Source organism: Metopolophium dirhodum, chromosome 1 (assembly GCF_019925205.1).
Source record: "Metopolophium dirhodum isolate CAU chromosome 1, ASM1992520v1, whole genome shotgun sequence".
NCBI lineage: Eukaryota > Metazoa > Arthropoda > Insecta > Hemiptera > Aphididae > Metopolophium > Metopolophium dirhodum.
Window position 1 is genome coordinate 139898418 of NC_083560.1, and position 20495 is coordinate 139918912.

Below are 20495 nucleotides of genomic sequence, written 5' to 3' on the forward strand. Positions count from 1 at the left end.
TGCCGCCTACCCGCTACTCACGGTAACCGGATCAGCAGTTTTCGTGCCCGCACCTAGCCGTCGTCAGTTGTGTGCGTTACCGTGAACCGTCTTACCGTTGTTTTTACGTTCTTTTTTACCTACGGCACGGACAAAGTGAAGGAATTAGTTTTGACCACCGGCACCTCCCGTCACTTCATCTACCAGGCACCTCACCGTCAATTAGCACCGGCATCAACGTCGTACCCGTTACGGTTTTTATTGAATTATATTCTATTATATTATTATTGTAACTTTGAATTATTGTAAAATTAGTTTTAAGAGCCCTACGCCGGCCGGCACATTTGTGTCTTTATATATTCGTTATTCTTTTTAAAAATAGTAGTCAGCCGCTCGCGGCAAATCAAAATACAGTTGTCACCGTTTTTAATCAAACCATACAGTCCACTAATCCAAGCTGAAAGAACATTGGTCCATCGAGCCTAGGATATATATAATATATTATTCTAAGTGAAAATATTACTAGCGGTCTTTTACCGAAAAATCACCAATAATTAAATATTAATATAATTACAGAGATTTATGTGTACTATATAAATAAAATAAAAGGTCGGTTATTTGCATTATTATAATTAACGAAGCGTTGCATAGTATAGAATTTGGACTTTGACCGGTAGGCGTACGACGCTGCCGCGACGACCGTTATAGCGTAGTAGATAAGAGGTGTCGTCTTCGCAAGAACTCGGTCAAGGTTAAAAAAGTAGCTTATTTCTGGAAAGTTACATACCGTATATACAGGGTGACGCTAATCTCAAATAACAAAAAAAAAAAAAATAAAATATATTTTAACTGCTTTGTTATTTTGTTATATTTTGGTTGTACCTACTGGCTTGAATTGCGCGTACGTTTTTGTGGAGGGGAATATAGCGTCATGGGTATTTTTGAAGAAGCAAAAATTCGCCTTTCGGACATTCAGAAACGAATCATGCGAGTACGAGACGCTGGAGATTCGCTAAACAAGACACCGGTCACTAGGTCGGACAAAACCAAGTTTCGAATGATGTATGCCACCGTTCCGCGGATTAAGGAGGAATTCGAGGAACAGCTTTCGATTGTAATAAAACAACTCGGAAAACCGGAAAAAGAACCAAAAGTCCGAAGTAGATATCAGTTAACCTGAGGACATTCGTGATAAGTTTGACGAAGTGTATTTTGAAGTGATGATTGCGGCAGATGAACATATACCAGTTTTACTTCAACATCCGAATGCCGACGAAACCTTTATCAGTACATCTCAAAACCGAGATAGACGCGATGTGATACCACTGGAAAAGCTATCAATACCGAGGTTTGGAGGAGATCCGAAACAATATACCAGCTTTAGAAATTTGTTTGACATTGCAGTTCACAACAATACTAACCTGCCACCTGTTCTTAAGTTCAGCTATTTAAAAAGTTACCTGGAAGGCGAGCCGTTAGCGCTTATATCCAATTTGATGCTAAGCGACGATAACTACACTCTAGCGCTAACAGTTTTGGACAAACGCTATGCAAACCGTCGGATAATTGCACAGAGTCACTTGAACCAACTTTGGACGATGCCAAAAGCAATGTTCGGTGATGCTAAATCTATCCGCCAGATGCTGAACACGATCACGGAGTCGGTTGGAGCGCTCGCAAACCAAAATTACTCCGTGGATCAATGGGACCCAATCTTGCTACATTTATTTGAATTAAAGTTGGACTCTCAACTTCGTGCTCAATGGGAATTAATAGTAGATACCGCGGATAATCCAAGTATGAACAACTTTACCATGTTCTTATCAAAATTTTGCAATGCTGCAATCGCTGGCCAATCTGGCAAAGAACAGGAAAAACCAAATAAAAAACCATATGGCAAAACTGTCACGTTGCATGCCGGAAAGCCAGACCCACGTGAGAATAGACGGCAATTCACCTGTCAGGTCTGCAATACAACACCTGGTCACCTGTTGATTGCTTGCACGGTATTCAAAGAAAAAACACCAAAGGATCGGTACCAAATAATTAAAGACCTTAGGCGTTGTTTCTTGTGTTTTAGCGAGCACCCAGTGAATCAGTGTAAACACACCCGAGTATGTTTGAAATGCAAGGGGCGGCATCATTCCCTATTGCATTTTGAAAATACCCCAGACGTTCAACCAACGGCCATAGTGAATACCCCCGAACCCCAACCCACTACCACCGTCAATAGTATGTTTTCCTCCGACAAGAGGGTCAACTCCTGTGTACTTATGTCTACGATGGCTGTATTAGTACAGGATAGTAGTGGACAATATCAAGAGGCGCGAGCGCTTTTAGACAGCGGCAGTCAAAGCAGTTTCCTCACGGAACATTGTCGTAACAGGTTAGGGGTGACACGGGATAAATGCAGTGTAGCTGTGCAAGCTATGGCCGGCCTACAAATACCGCCGATAAAAGCACGTACTCAAATTATCATCAAACCCGTAAGGCGTGACACGCCTCTCTTCACAGTTGAGACTTTCATACTACCTCGCATCACCGGACTCATTCCGTCTGAACGCGTCGTGAAGACTGAGTGGGCGCATGTGCAGGGTCTGGACCTAGCCGATCCCCGATATGACGAACCACTACCTATAGACATTCTCCTTGGAGCGGATGTTTTTCCTTATATCATAAGTAGAGACCGACGAGAAGGTACCGTCAATCAACCTGTGGCGCTAAAAACAGTGTTTGGATGGGTGCTCATGGGACGGTCAGCCCCAAATCCGTCAAATAGTACGACTTCACTTTTCACGTCTATAGACCCCATCGACCAAATACTGCGCAAGTTTTGGGAAATTGAAGAGCTCCCTACGGTGGAAAAGACCAGTCCGGCAGAACAAAAATGCGAAGAGATCTATCGTACAACTACTACTCGACAGAAGGATGGTCGATATATAGTACATCTGCCATTCATCCATGACCCACCTCCTATTGGGGAATCATACCATCTAGCACACACACGGCTCATACATCTGGAATCTAGGCTTTCAAAATCCACGGATCATAGACAGGATTATAACGGGGCCATGCAAGATTATTTAGACTCCGGACATATGAGTTATGTAGGCAACACTGAGGGCATTGATAACACATCTTTTTACATACCACACAACGGTGTAGTGAAACCAGGAAGTACAACTACCAAGCTCCGTGTTGTTTACGATGCGTCAGCCCTTTCCTCAAATGGAAAATCGCTAAATGATAACTTGTTTATGGGGCCCAAACTTCAACAGGATCTACCAGGAATCATCTTACGTTTTCGTTTGCACGCAGTAGTGTTCACCACCGATATCAAGCAGATGTTCCGGCAGATTGTTGTCACTCCAAAACATAGACCATACCAACGCCTTCTTTTCCGATTCCAGCCCTCTGACCCTGTTCAGACGTACGAAATGTCCACTGTTACATTTGGCCAACGATCATCTCCATTCCTTGCAATTAGAACAATACATCAATTAGCTGAGGATGAAGCCAAAGCATACCCTAATGTGCAAAAGGTCATATATCAAGACCTCTATGTGGACGATGTCGTTACCGGAGCCGACTCGGAAGAAGAGGCTCTTAAACTCCAACAAGAGGTTATAAAAGTATTTGAGCGTGGGAAGTTTGAGCTCCGAAAGTGGTCCAGCAATGCACCTGCATTATTAGAGGCCGTTCCGATTGAACATCGTAAAACCGATAATTTTACCTTCGATGAACCGCAGTCAGATTACACCAAGGTTCTCGGTCTAAAATGGGAACCTAATCTGGATATGTTGTCCTACCAATACCGACCAAATCCCGTGCGTTTTACCAAACGAGCTATTCTTTCGGAGATAGCCCGAATCTATGACCCCATCGGCCTCCTCACTCCAGTCATTACCAATCTCAAACGACTGATGAAGTATTTGTGGTCGATTGGGGTAGGGTGGGATGAGAGAATACCTGACGACGCCATCGATGCTTGGACACGTTACCACGAAGAATTACCACTAATTGGATCTATTCGAATACGGCGTCGAGCAACTACACCTGGAGCTACGTATGAAATCCATGGATTTTACGATAGCTCAGAAAACGCTTACGCCGCCGCGGTACATCTTTTAGCGCGAGAACCAAATGGCATCAGTCACTGCCAACTGTTAATGGGAAAGTCTAAGGTGGCTCCGGAAAAAAGGCTTTCAATTCCACGACTTGAGTTATGTGGGGCGTTATTACTTGCTCGTTGTCTGGAACATATCGGTACCAATCTAAATGCCATTCCGATTGAAGCCACGACGGCATGGTCCGATTCTACCGTAGTCTTGGCTTGGATTCAGACACCTACAGCAAAACTCAAGACGTTTGTGGCAAATCGAGTTGCCAAAATTCAGCACATGACGTCCCCGAAGATTTGGAGACACGTACCTACAGCACACAACCCTGCAGACTGTGCGTCCCGAGGTGTAACCCCAAAAGAGCTAGTGGACCATCAGATTTGGTGGGGCGGCTCAGTATTTCTCACCCAACCAACAAATACCTGGCCTCCAGTGACACCTATCACGTGTCTGGATAAGATGGAACATCAAGTCGAGGAGAAACAACTTGCTCTTTTAATCACTAAGCCCGTAGAGGAATGTCAACTATTGTATGCATCAGCAGAACTTCCGAAAGTTCTACGTCTCACCGCCTATTGGTTACGAATTCGAAGAAATCTGTCACACCAACCCATCTCTTTTGATCATTCCTAACCACCAGGAGCAAAAGAAAAGGAGGAAGCATTGCACGCCCTAATCCGATGGGTCCAAAAGGTACATTTTGCAGAGGATTTGAAACGTCTCACATCAGGAGAGCCCTGTACCCATAAACTGCTATTACTTGGAACTTATTTAGATTCGGAAGAGGGTCTTCTCAGGGTGGGCGGTCGCCTCCGGTCCTCCGACCTTCCATATGAGACAAAGCATCCCATCCTGTTACCAAAACAAACCATACAGTCCACTAATCCAAGCTGAAAGAACAGGTATAATATACTTAAAAATTTCCTTTTTCCACAGCAATTTGCTGCCATGGTACTTCTCCTGGTCCATTGAAATATTTTAAAAATTCATCACGTATATTATAAGCTGTGTTGGTGGATCTATTGTCTCCTTGATTAAAGTTAATAGATCTCATCTGACATATGTTTTGTGTTTCTTCATTATTCGTTACTTCTAGTACAGGAGATCTATTTCTAATAAAATTGTGTAATACACAGCAAGTCTTTGTTATCAATTCAACTTTAGGGGGAGATAAATGTATTTTTGTCAACAAAATTCTAAATTTATTGGACAATAACCCAAAACCATTTTCCACGACTCTCCGAGCTCGGCTAAGCCTATAGTTTGCAATTCTCTGTTCATTTGTTAAGCCTCGTGAAGAATATGGCTTCATCAAATGCGGTCCCGAAGGAAATGCGTCGTCTGCAATAATAACATAGGGAGTATCTATTTGACTTCCTGGTAGTGGTCTTGGAGAAGGAAGGTTAAGGGTATGGGATTCTAAAGCTTCCTTTAAGTTACTTTCTCTATACACAGCAGCATCATGATTTTCTTCCATTAGAACCTACATTTATCCAAATAAATTTGTAATTTGCATCAACTAAAGCAAGCAGAATAATGCTATCTGTCCCTTTATAGTTTCTATAGTATAAACCACTTGAACGGGGAGGTATGAAATTAATATGCTTCCCATCGAGAGCACCTATGCAGTGAGGGAAATTCCAAAAGGAAACAAATTGATCTGCAATAACATCCCACTCTTCTATAAACCTTAATGTTGCCATTAATCTGTAATATTAATATATAAATTATCAGGGTCTGTGCTGCTAATTCAATTCTAGCCTCCCCTCCCCTCCGTGAACAATTTCCCTAGTTATGCCTATGATATTAGTAGTATAACTAAACCAGATATAAGTTAAATAATAATAATAATAGGTCAAATAAAGTATAATATTATAACTTATAAGTTGTAACCTTTCTGGTGGTTTTATACATTGTCTCATTACAGTATCCATTCGGGCAATAGCTGGAGTTATTTTAATTAAAATTTAGTTGAACATATCCGAATCCATTCTCAAATAGTTCATGTATGATTTTTCATCTTCTATTCTACAGAGTACAAAATATGTTTTTTAATTTATATATTATATTTAAACAATATATAGGTAAATATCTACATTTTATCTATTAAAATATGGATTTGTTAACTTACAATAATTCGTTTTGTAGCATACTAAAAGAACCTAGACCTTTTTCTCGACGAGAAATCCATTCTTTCACCCACATATGTCTTTTTTTTGGTGCTTTCAATGACTTGTGTATTAATATTATGTTATGCTCAATAATACTAGCAGCAATAGCTAACATCTTTTCACGAGAATCCATACTAAAAACCAATCAACTAATCAAGGTATATTCATGTATATTATGTAAATTAACTACCTACCTATTTATATATATATATATTATATAAATCAAGTCTTTAAAAATAAAATGTAAAGAGTAGTATAAAATGTAGAATAAAATAATATACAAAAATACAGAATAGAAGAATACAGATATTTTCGTATATTTCGTTATCATTTTGCAGCCAGTACATTTTACAGTGCATAGCACATTATGGTGTGAATATAATTATATACAGGTACTAGTATACTAGGTTACACGCAATATACTAGACTAGCTAGTATGCTAGATATAGTACCATAACTATCATCGTGTGAAAAGGGCTTAACTATCTAATGAACAATGAACAGTTTACAATATCTACAATTCTACTACACACTAACACGCCACAAAGTGAATATTTGAATACGTCACTTCAAACTAGGCCAAAACACGTGTAATACCGTAATGTTTAAAATGAAAAACAATGACTAGACACTAGACAGCATACAATAACATACTAGACGTCTTACGAGTTACGACTAAGTCATGAACAGACGAATATTTCACGACCAAATCATAACAGACGTGCGACACTGCGAGTGTCTGCGACGGCCGTCTGGCAAGCGCAGCCCTCACCTAGCAAGTAGCGCGGCTACATACAATTTATGTACCCGGCGGACGGCGGCCTACGTTTATAGTATCGTTGACCGTTGTGCAGTTGATTTTAGTCGCCTCTGATTACGCAGATTGAAAACTAAATCAGGATTTTTCCTTAATTGTTTAGCCAAATTTTCGCCAACATTAGTAAAATAATTTTTAAACTCATTTGCCGCTTCTTTGGGATTATCATCTATATTTATTAGATTATTATTCACTATTATAGATTTCATTGTATTTTTATTCTTAGTATTATCACCAGAGATCTCGTTAATCAATTTCCAAGTTAATTTAGGACTAGATGAAACTTCACTTAATTTATTTTCATAAAATTTAATCTTAGCGAGTCTCAGAAGTTTAGTAAATGTGTTTTTGTATTTTTTATAATGTGATATAAGTTTGGCGTTATTAGGGTTTTTTTTGCATTTCATCGAAAGGTATTGTTTGTGACGTGCTGAACATAACAGGCCTTTGGACATCCATTCTTTTAATCTTTTGTTTTTTGAATTTGAATTCTTAGTTGTTGAGGATTTAATAACTGCATTGGTAATTATTTTCAGAAATTCAGTGAAACAGTCACAAAATAAGTTTAAGATTATCTTAATTAATGACATTGATAATATTATTAACGCTTTTAGTTTTCACTGGAACAGGGATAGAGATAACAGTTGAGCAATGGTCGGTAATATCAGTTAGTAAAACACCTGCGTTTATATTGCTAGGTGAGTTAAAATTATCTATTAGAATTAAAATTAGCAATTTTATCTCAAGGTACAGTAGGATCGGATTTACCAATAGCCTATAGTTCGAGAACCTTGAATAAAGCAGAATGTAATTATTCAGCAACGGAATTAGAATGTGTAGCGATTATATTCGGCGTAAAAACATTCCGACCGTAGGTACTTGTATGGTAGAAAGTTTACAATACTAACAGACCATAGACCGTTATCTTGGTTATTTAATTTGAAAAATCAGTTATCTAGATTAGCAAGATAGCGTATCGAACTTGAACAATATAATTATGAAATTATTTATAAAATAGGGAAATTAAATACTAATGTTGACGCACTATCGCGAATGTATAATATTAACGAAATTAAAGATGAAAGTTATATGAACTTTCTGGAAAAATTAGAAACGACAATAATTAGTAATAAAAATGTTAAGGAAGTGCACGGCCAGTTAATAGACTCTTCGTCAGAATATAGTATAGTATCGGAAATAGAAAAATATTATAATTTCAGATCAGGTATTAATTATGAATTAAAAACACGATTTGGGCGTGACAAAAAGTTGAAATCTTATAAAGATTTGGGTGACGTAGTAAAATTTAAAAATGGGGATAGATATATAATATTTTTAATAACGAAAACAAAACAGAAACAATTAACTACGTATGTAAACGTGCACATAGCATTATTGAATCTTAAACATTTTTGTGAAAAACGTTCGTTAACTAAATTAGCAATGAATCAATTAGGACGACAAGACGGACTAGATTGGGCTAAAATTAGATCAATGATAAGATACATTTGTAACGAGCTGTGACTACGTATATAATAATAATAATGATATATTCAATAATAGACATGAATGCTGCAGGGAGCACGTAACCCCGGGCGGCATACATCGATAAAACTAATAGTAGTAATATCAGTAATCCCGGAAAGCCTAATAGTAATAACATCAACGGTACCGCACAACACGTGATAAGTATATGCACGCATTATCCATATTCTAGGAAAAACGAATATTATAATAAGCGTAAAAGATCATGACTTTGTACAAAATATATACTCCTAAAATAACATAATTATACGAATGACGTCTAAAGGTGACCTCAGGAGTACGCAGAGATATACCGTTTTTATACTAAAAATGCCATAGGAGGGAGCTATTAGGAATAACCGACGAGGTACGTCGATGGACAAGTGTCCATCAGACGAGCACCAGCAGAGAAACCACCAAGTCAATTATTAAGTCACATCTCGTTTACCAAGTTATTAGTTAATTATTTTGGACTTAGAATATTTACGTTTAAATTACAAATAAATCTACATAACTCATACAGTCAACTTGTTAATTTATTTCAAAACACTTCCATTATTTGAGCTGAAGTAGTAAAATTAATTATTTTTAAACAATTCCACGATTCGAAACTAGGGGGGCATGGTGGCGTTAATATAACAATGAAAAAGATAAAAAAACTATTTAACTGGCCAAATTTGAAACACGAAGTGAAGGAGTATATAAAAAACTGTACAGCTTGTCAAACAAATAAAAATACTAATGAACATATTCAATATCCTATGGTTATCACCACAACGAGTACAAAACCATTTGAAAAAATATTTTTAGACATTGTAGGACCATTAATTACAACGGGGTTAGGCAACAACTATATACTTACAATGCAATGTGATTTGACGAAGTTTTGTTTAGGTACACCTTTACAGTGTCATACAGCGAACGTAGTAGCTAAAGCATTTCTGACAAATTTTGTTTGTATATATGGTATTCCAGAAACAGTTTTAACGGACCAAGGTACCGAATTTCTTAGTAAAACTTTTACGGAGGTATGCAAGTTGTTAAAGATTAATAAGATTAAGACTTCCGGGTATCACCCGATTTCCAACGGCGCACTCGAACGTAGTCACAAATCGCTAGCACAATACTTAAGACACTATGTGAGCAAAAGTTTAGACAATTGGGATGAGCTGTTACCGTACGCAATGTTCGTATATAATTCAACGGAGCATACATCCAGAGGCGGTTTGAGTATACTGTTTTTGGTGCACTGCACCACCAATATTAAGGTGGTGGGTGGGTGGTCTTGGTTGAGCATGTGCTGACCGCAATGTTTAATTTTAATGTTCAATAAACTAATGAAGTATCTAATCAGTAATCAATGACATTTGATTAATGATAATCATGACTGAAACTGTTGAAAGCGTAGAGTTAAGAATTCAAGGTATTAGTATAGACTTTATTTTCATATACTATCTATGGTATTAGATAAAATAATCTTATAGATAAGAATATAAGATAATAATAATTATTCCAATAATACGAAGTAAGGTAAAAAAGAGATTTCTGGAACCACATCCTGCTAGCACATCCCTATACCTGATGGCACTTCCCGCGAAAACCATTGCACATCCCGTATCATACCATGGGTTGTGCAGATCTATCACACATGTACACGACAATCCTCCCCGCTACCACGCTCTTCCTATAAGCTCCACCATCAATCACGCACTTATATGATATTCCCCCCGACGCTTTTCCCTATCAAGTAGCCGCCGCCGCGCGAGGAAAATAATTTTAATTTTTTTTTACCGAACCGGGATTCGAACTCGAAACGGTCACTTCCCATATGACAACCACACCGCTGCGCAACTTACTCGCTTATGTTTACAGTGTATATTCTATCTCATTTAACTGGTGTTTACGTCAATCGTTCGCATACGTACGAGATGTATAATTTCCCTCCACTACCACTACACCTTACAAAGAGACGCCGCGAACGCGCGCGAGCCCTCCACCACATTATCAGTTATCACAGTGACTTGAACATATAATATTAAATATGATATTTCTAACAATAAACATTCTATAATTTCCTCCCACCACCACCACCACCACTATACCTTACAAAGAGCCGCCGTGAACGCGTGCGAGCCCGCCACCGCGTTATCATATCTATGTTATCAGTTATCACATTCGCGTTAGCATAATCTTTAAATGTATATATATATATATTATTTATATGTCTTCGTCTAGACTCTAAACCCATGAAACGTTTAAGCATTCGCACATATATCTATAAATACCTACTTACATACGCACTTACGTACAAACACACATACATACATACCTACATACACGTTATACAACTCAAACAAACACACATTCAAATATATTATAATATAGCTTACATATAATATACATAGAAACTTACATATATCTAAACAATTATACACACATCATTATCACAAACCCCTGAACATATTATTATACAATTTATATACTTATTACTTACATATCAATAAAACGCATAGGTACAAACTATAATATACTATTAAACACCATACAGTACTCATCAGTTTTCATTCCGAACTTATATAATAATATTTACAGCACACACATACCTACACATACATATTATATTATTTAATTTCCTATAAATATTAGAATAATCTACGTCTCACATTGCGTAGGTGCTGGTGTGGGGTGTTTGGCGAATGTTGATTGAGACGGCTGTGGTGTAACCTTATGTAGCATTATTACCAATAAATAAAAAAACTTTGTATCATGATCGGGGGGACGAGTGGTTAAATATAATATATTCAGGGAGAATCGTAGGATCCTTTAGATATAAATACCATAGGTTAGGGGCAGATATGTAGATATCAGAATCTTAAATAATATATTTAAATTACTAGGATTCCATTTCAGTTATAATTATGGTTTATTATCTACTAAGCACTGACAAATAATAATACTCGCAAATATAATATACCTAAGCTATGTTCTATTATAATATGTGACTGTATCGTAGTCATACATAGTCGTAGTGTGTAACCTAACCTAACCTAACCTAATCTGTATAATATGTTTGGTTGTGTGTGTGTGTGTGTGTGTGTGTGTGTGTGTGTGTGTGTGTGTTTGTGATGTTGTATGTATGAATATATGTACATAAACTAAATATATATGAATACTGCATATACATAATATATTTTAATAATACTTTAATTTTATAATATGTTTGGGTGTTTGTGATACCTGATGAATGTGTGTATGTATGTATATAATATGCGACTATGTAAGTATCTAAATATGTATGAGCTATCCTATGGGTATATGAGTGTATGTGTGTTGTGCTAGAGAAATGTGTGAATGAAACTCATCATCATCTGTAAACGATTAAACGATTGACCATATATACACATATACACATATATATTATAAATATTTCTGTATGTTGTCGGGGAGAGGAATGTGTGAATGCAAGCGAATGTGCCTATATTCCGACGTGTATATTTTGAAAATAAATATTTTTACAAGTTTATGTCTGTGTGTGTGTGTATGTGTGTGTTTGAGATTTATTCTCATGTATAACGTATGCTTAGTAGCGAGATGTTATTCGAATTTGATTATATATAATATTTTTGTATGTAATGTATGTGTGTGTATGAGCGTTCATATGTAATTGAATGAATAAAGGACTGGGCGGCTTGTTTGTATACTATATGGACTACTAGGATCGTGTGTGTGTGTGTGTGTGTGTGTGTGTGATGTGATATGAAAGTATGTATCTATGCATGCATGCGTGTATGTATGATAAGGTATATATAATATATGTTGAGCTTGTGTGTGTTGTAAATATTATTATATAAGTTCAGAATGAAAACTGATAAGTACTGTATGGTGTTTAATAGTATATTATAGCTTGTATGTGTATCATGGTTATATCATATTTATATGTATAAATATACCTATGCGTTTTATTGATATGTAAGTAATAAGTATATAATATTATGGTATAATATTTGTAGATAGGCATGTGTGATGTTGTAGGTACCTTATATTATATTATGAGCATGACGTATGTTCGTATATATGTATGTATGTATGTGCATGTGTGTATGTATTTATGTATGTATGTATGTGTAACGTAGGTAACTGGGGAACGACCAGTTAAATATAAGATATCCAGGGAGAATCGTAGGATCCTATAGATATAAATACCGTAGCCAGGGGCAGATATGTAGATATCAGGATCTTTAATATATTTAAATTACTAGGATTCCTTTTCAGTTATAATTATGTTTTATTGTCTACTAAACACTTACAAATATTAATACTCACAAATATATCAACTATGTTCTATTATACTATGTAACTGTATCGTAGTCATACGGAGTCTGGTAATTGGTTAGTTGTTATGTTTGAAAACTTACATTTTTTCATTATATTTTAAAACAATAAATTTTATTTTTCACATCCTATAGACTATACTTTAGTAAACTCTACTATCTCTATTCTTAACTAATATTCCCCATATTGTCAATTATCATTATTAAACTCTATTTTAACTGGATGTCCCTCCAAAACAATATTTCTTTATTAACAAAGTGCAGACTAATTGTGTATTATAAGTATTTGCTTGCAAGTATTTCTACTATGCCAGAGGCCAATTATACTTTTTATTTATCCAAATAGTGTTTGTAATACACTCTATACATTTGATTATATTTTATTTTTTATTTTTTTACTTAATATTTTTTCTATTTAATAGTTATAATCAACAATATGAGTATGTCTGATGATACAAATACCCGAAATAATTTAATATAATATTAAAAAAAAATAAAAATAAAAGAAATAAACATTTATCCCATAATTATTATCATAGTTTTAATACAATAACCTTAATCTATATTTAATTATATAATTTGAATACTGTTGGTTAAGTTAGGTTGGTTAACTCCACTATACTGGTATTTGACATCTCCTGTAGGTATTTGAAACTTGACTTTTAGGTTAACGTTATAAAAATATCCTTAGAATTATTGTATAGTTGATTATTAACCAGAGTTAATTAAAGCCGTTTTTTATTGTAATTATTTTTGTTATTATAATTTTTATTTTTCCCGTACAATTGTTCATAAGAGTCACGTTACCAAATGTTAATTTGATATTTTATCGTCATAAGTAGTGACATATTTAAAATTATGGTGCAGTGTAGGTATATTAAATTTCAGGTGACAAAAAAAAATATATCATTAATGTAATAAGTGCGATCTCCTTATATTTTAAACACTTGTGTGGTTATATATTATATATCTTATACTAATTACTACGTATCTAAACTGTATATTTATATTAACATGCAATAAATACGAATTAAAATAGAAATATAATGCGCTTAACCGTTTTCTTACCCATATTATTTATTTATTTTCTCGATTTTTTTAGTTGACTAACGTTTTTATAGTCGTTAATTAACTGTCCATTCTTAGTTATTTCTACTACATATGTAACATCTGATATTTGTATCTGTATGCAAATTTCGACCCTTTATTTTCTATCTTTACTTATACTTTTTCCCCTACTATTTGTAATCTGATTTGTTTTTTGCGTGAATCATAATGCTTTTTATTTTTTAGAAACTTTTCCTCCAGTAATTTTGGTAACTCGTTTCCTATGTTATTGTGACATAATGTCCCCACGTTAGATCAGTTATCGGTGAAACTAATTCTGCAAATCAAGGGATAGATTTTCTAAAAAAATTGCACAAACCTAAAAAACTCCGTGTTTGTTTTATTGTTTTGGGGGTTGGACAATTTTTTATTGCAGCCAGACCTTCGGGATTCGGTTTAACTCTGTCCTGATTTACTATTTGCCCGAGTGAGTATCTTAAGTTCGAAATATCTGAATTTACACTTGGTAGTTTTTAATTTAAATCCAGATTCTCTTACTCGTTGTAATAATTTCTGTAGTATTATTAATAGGTCATCAAATGTTTTTGCATAATTTATAATATCATCAAAATAGTTAATAGTTCCAACATATAATAATCCGGCGAGAGTTTTTGCTACTGCTTTTGAAAATTGTCGTGGTGAATTTTTATAAACAAATGGAAACCGTGTCCATTCATACAGCCCGAATGGTGTTATAAATGCTAATTTGTATCTATCTGTTGTTCCAAATAGAATATTCAGAAATCCCTGTTGCATGTCCATTATATTAAAAAATGTTGCTCCTTCTAAACAATCGAAAACCGTTTGCATATGAGTTATTGGAAAATTTTGATGTGGTACTTGTTTATTTAATTTTCTATAATCGATCACTAATCTATTTGAACTGTCTGCTTTGTTCACTAGAAATACCGGGCTGGTGTATGAGGAAATAGATAGAGTTATTAGACCGGATTTTAATAATTCATTAATTTGCCTCTGTAGTTCCTGTTGTTCTGTTAACGCTAATATATATGGTGGTAAATTAACAGGTTCTGTTGTTGTTGTTGGCATAGGTATATCTCCTACGTCTATCGCCCCTAAGTCCCTTGAGTGTTTGGCAAAGCAATCTTTATAATATGTATTTAAAATTATTTTTAATTGTGTCTGTTGTATTTGGGTTGGTTTCGGACTTATGTCAAACTCTAGTTCGTCCGTGTTTTGTTTGTTAATATATAGTACATAATTATAATTTAACATTTCATTATAATTTTTCAGATTAGCTAATTTTAAACTGTTTATATGATGGAATTTTGTTTTTTTATGTGTATCTACTAAATTTTTTTCGTTTTCATTCTTTAGTATATTACGATATTCTCTAATATTCGTTCCGCATACATCGCAAAATATTACTTCTCCCCCCTCAGTCCAGTAAGGATGATTCAAATATTCGTGGGATTTTAATGCCGACTCAGATGTTGACAGATGTTCACAATCCTGGCAAAACTGAGTGTACCACATAATCGGTGTTTTGTTTACGTCATTATTTTTTATTTCTATGGGACTGTTTATGTTATTAATGCTGGATTCCAGTGATTATTTTCATGAATTACTCCTATCGTCGGTCGGTTTTTTTTCCAGTATATTATACCGGTATTTAATGCGTTATTATCTGTGTTTTTGTGTTTTGAAATTATTGTTAAATTTTTATTAAAATGGTCTGCTAAATATGCTAAATCATCCTCTGTCATAATATGATATCCTGATTTTGTATTTGGTATATTAATTTTCTTTAGTATTTCTATAGTGGATACCTCTAGCCCTTCTTCTCTCAAGCAAACACGTAGTGCATGTGCACCGCAATCGCCGCCAGACGGTACTTCCTCGATTTTGTTTAAGTATGATGTATCTAATAAAATATTTTCCCTCAGTGTGTGATTAATATTGTCGGCAAAAAAAAATCGTATTCCATTATTGTTAATTTTGTCGGTAGTTCCATTATTATTTAATTTTGACTTGTTTATGTTATTGGTTTCATTATTATTTAATATTGACTGGTTTATGTCATAAATATTAATAATAATAATATAATATTATTTTATAATATTGTTATGCACGTATTTCGAAATATGAACCTCAGCATACTGGAGATAACGGGCCATTCTTTTCCGTCTTGTCCTGCGCATATTTTAGGTAGTGCTACTCTTTTAATTTGTTGTTCTAAGCAAAATGTTCTCAGGTCTTGTAATGTGGCGAATATATTAACGTATGTTGGTTTTTCGTAATAGTGGTTTTTTATAATTAAATATAATAGCCATTGTTTTTCTGTTTTAATGAATGCGATTTCCCTTACTCTTTTTCTTTGTAAAATCAAACTATCGATCTTGTTAAATTTTTTAGGTTTTCACCCCAGTTATTTATTATTGCAGCTAAGTCAAAATTTGCTATAAAAGAATCAACGTCCTCTCCCATTTTTTCTGAAAAAGTTTGGGGTTCCATTTTTTCTGAAAAAGTTTGGGGTTGATGGATTATTGTTTTAAATTCCATTTTTGATTTTAGTTCGTTTTTATTGTTATGATTATTAATTATTTTAGTTGGTTCTATGCAATTTGTTTGATTTATATCCAAATAGTTACTATCTAATATTTTGTCTAGAATAAATGTTTTGTCGTTAAGATTTAAACTGCCTTGATCGTCTTTGTTTTCTGAATTTTTTATGACTACTGAGTTTTCTGTTACGTTATTAGTTAATGTCTCTATTGATTCTTTATTTATTTTAATATTTTTCCGTATGATATTACGTGCGAAATCTCTTAATTGTTCCTGAGTATGACCGTCTGTTACTATGTCGAATTGTTCGTGTAAAATAGTTTGCAACCTATCTTTCTTTATGTATGGTAATTGTCCTAGTTTACCACTGAAAAATATATCTAATTCTTCTTGTGCTAAGGAAGATTCTCGCTAAAGGAGGATAATTTTTTATGTTACCTTCAAAATGTTCTACTCGAATTGCGTAACTAGCATTAAATAAAATCTGTACTTGTTCTAACGTTAAATTATTAAGAAATTCTAATAATTCTTCTCTATTGGCTTTCAATAAATTAAAACTCCGAGACACCAACTTAATATTTTCTGTATTTAAATTTATAGTAAGATTAATATCGTTGTTTTTTAAATACCACGTTCCATCATTTATCTACCAGTATTAATAACAAAAGACTCGTTCTAAATAGATTAACTACGGTTAACTTTCCTAACCTATTTTTATTTTGTGTATGTTTAAATTTTGAACAATTCGTTATATTCTAACATATATATACTAACATATTGTTACCTTAATACTTAAAATCTATGCTTAATATTATCACTCAGAACTCGTTATTTCAAACTTTTCTGGTTTATAAATAAATTTATTTATTTCACATTCGTTCTTCTTTCCTAAAACTTAAATTTTCTCTTAAAACCTATATAGTCAATAGTAGTATGAAAAAGGGGATTCTAGAGCCTCATCCTCATCCCTCATCCTCATCCTCATCCTCATCACCTCATCCTCATTGCCGCCGATTCGCTAATCGCTACGTACGTGACGTATATTATATCCCCGCTTCCTCCACACCATCGGCCGCGCATCCAGCGCAACCAGCTCAGCCGCATACGTATACGATCACAGATGTCTATATTATACTAGATACCGAACTGGGCGGTTTCTATATTACGAAAAGTGAGGCACACTGATAAGACGGCCGCCATGTTTTCGGTTGGCAAAACACTATTTACTAGCCTCAGATATCTATAATAATTAATAAATATTATGTACAACGCAAAAAACAAACAAAATAGTATAGGTTTACTACCTAAAATCATATAATTTTATTTTAAAAGTATACATGCCATAGGTAAATCTTTTTATTGATGGTTAAATAATACTAGTTTTGTTAATAAACGCCGTTTACTCACAATATCAGATGTTTTAGATTTTGCAACATGGTGCAATCTAATTTTTAAATATTCTTTACAAATAATAGTAACTAATTCTAATTTATGGTTCTCTAAGAATCCATCATTAGGACATTTTACATCAACTAAAATATTAGAGTTATAAACGTAATTTTTTGCAAAAATAATTATCTTTGACGTTAAACTAGAATTCAACATTTTAATTGATTTAAAATTAAATGTTAAATCTATAAGTGTTTTTTCAACAAATTTTACAACTTTTACAACAAAAGATGAACTTTTTACCAGCCCACCTCTATTTTTAATAGCAACCAATTTAGAATTTTCATTTAAAATAGCATAATTATGTTCATTAAATTTTTCCAGTAAGTTCTCACAACAAGGTAAACAATCTATTTTTTTTAAAATTCTTCTCACAATGAAACCACAGATATAGTATAAAATATTTTCTTTTACCATCCTAAAGCCATCAGCTTCATTCATGAATATATCTGGTATTTCTTCTTCTTTTTCCGTTTCCTCTAAGATACTTTCATAATGTAAATGACAAATGTCCGCAGAATTTCTTTTTGCCCAACGTATTTCAAAAACACTTTCATTGCTGGATTTATCAAAAGCCATGCAGTTGGCTGCATATGAAGAAGTGACAGAGTTTTTCAATAATATTTGTTTCATTGCTGTTCTGAATTCTAATACATTAGGATTATTGTTATGACCAAAATTATAATTTATCATAATTTAAAATAAAAGTATTTACCTGCAAAAGTTATAGGCTTTAGGAGAGTAGTAATGTAAGGTTAAAGCTAATTGTTTCATTTCTTTTGTGTATCTTCGACCAGTAGTTTTATTACTGTTTTTAGATTCATTCTTAAATAAATCAATAACTGAATCTGCAAAATTTATAGTTTGTAATTTTAATCACAAAAAGGGTTATTTACCTTATTACTTTAATTTAATTTACCATTAAAATTGTTTAAAATAACATTTTGTTGTTCCAAATCAATATGCCCTTTATTTTTTAATTTTTTTATTAAATCTGCCATATTATTGACTTTATTTGTTTTTCGTCTTAATTTTTGGCGCAGTGATTTAATTCTTCGCCTTAACTTAACTTCTGTAGTATAAGTATTTGATGTATGTACTTCTACATCAGTAAATGTAGGTGTATTATCAACTTCAACTTCAGGACATGTGTTATCGACATTAGACTCATCTAACATAAAATTTAATTAGATACACATATAATTTCTATATAAGATAGTCAAAGACAGTCTATGAATTGAATTAAATTGTAGGCATAGTATAAGCCTTCTATGGTTGTAGGTATTCAAGTCATTATCAATGAAAAAAAATTTATAAAATAGCTACCTGCTGGAATAGGGACTTCATTAGTTATAGTTCTAAGAGTAGGTGGCTTTCTTGGTTTTTTATTTTTATTTTGATAATATGTTGGAAATGAAGGAAACACGGAAGGTACAGCATTGATTTTCAATAATGGTCGGTCTGCATCTGGCCTAATCATAAAATCATTCTCAGTGAAATGCACACTACAAATACGACTCCACTGAGTTGGATTGAAATTTTTCCTTCTAATAGCATTTACCCACAGCTGAGTTAATTCTTCATTTTTAATAGGAAATCTATAAAAAATATATTCATAATTAGGTGCTTATAAATAATAAACCAAACTATATAAATTAGCATGAATACTATTGTAACGATTATCGTCATCGACATCGTACATTACTCCCTACGTTGAGCACGGCTAATTTGCTGAGTGTTAGTAATGACAAATGTGTATATATGTATGAAATATATATTATGCTGACGCGATGTTTAGCTCACATCGTGTAAATAACCGACCTGGACGCCTGGCGGGGGTCAGTTATGATAGAGTCTACAGTGAAGTAGTCGATAGGATATAGTCAGCGGTTGATGGTTGGATGGTCAAGAATGAGGAGTCATAGTCGGTGGTCGATAGAGGAACTCGAGGACTGACAACGACCTGAAGACGACCTGCGGACGACCAGCTCAACCCACATTTGGACATCGGCACCCACGACACACCATGGCCCGATCGGTAGCCCGGAGTATAATTTATAAGTATATTTCAATATTGTAACTTGTAGTAAATAATAATAATACATCAATAACAGATATATATATATACATTACGTTGAGTACTTGCTTCACATAAGGTAACCCTGATCCCTAGTAATAATATCACACACCAAGGTCGAGTCTCCGAGACCTCGTTAATAAAAACAGAACGACACCGAAACGGGTAAAAGCCCAGGTGAAGAGGAGACGTTACAGTTGGTGGAGGCGCCCGTCCCTGGAGTCCCGATTTTTTTTTAGAATATATATTTTGTTTTTTCTCGAGAAACATTTCGATTCTAAGGTACACCCCTTGTGTTGTGATATTATTGTTGGGTGTCATGTGAATCTTATGTGAAGTTATTGGCCTAATAATTCTTAATGGATGTCAAATTTTATATTAAACGAAATACTA

The 20495-nt window shown here is 34.2% G+C and overlaps 1 protein-coding gene and 1 pseudogene across 1 annotated transcript; one reads left to right on the top strand and one right to left on the bottom strand.

Moving 5' to 3' along the window:
* Nucleotides 1-1199: 1199 nt before the first annotated feature.
* LOC132932813 (uncharacterized) lies at nt 1200-4733 on the top strand. The gene has a single exon (XM_060999172.1). It carries the CDS (start codon nt 1200-1202, stop codon nt 4731-4733), a length of 3534 nt encoding a protein of 1177 aa, XP_060855155.1.
* Nucleotides 4734-5013: 280 nt separating this feature from the next.
* LOC132932814 (uncharacterized) lies at nt 5014-6404 on the bottom strand (annotated as a pseudogene).
* Nucleotides 6405-20495: the final 14091 nt, after the last annotated feature.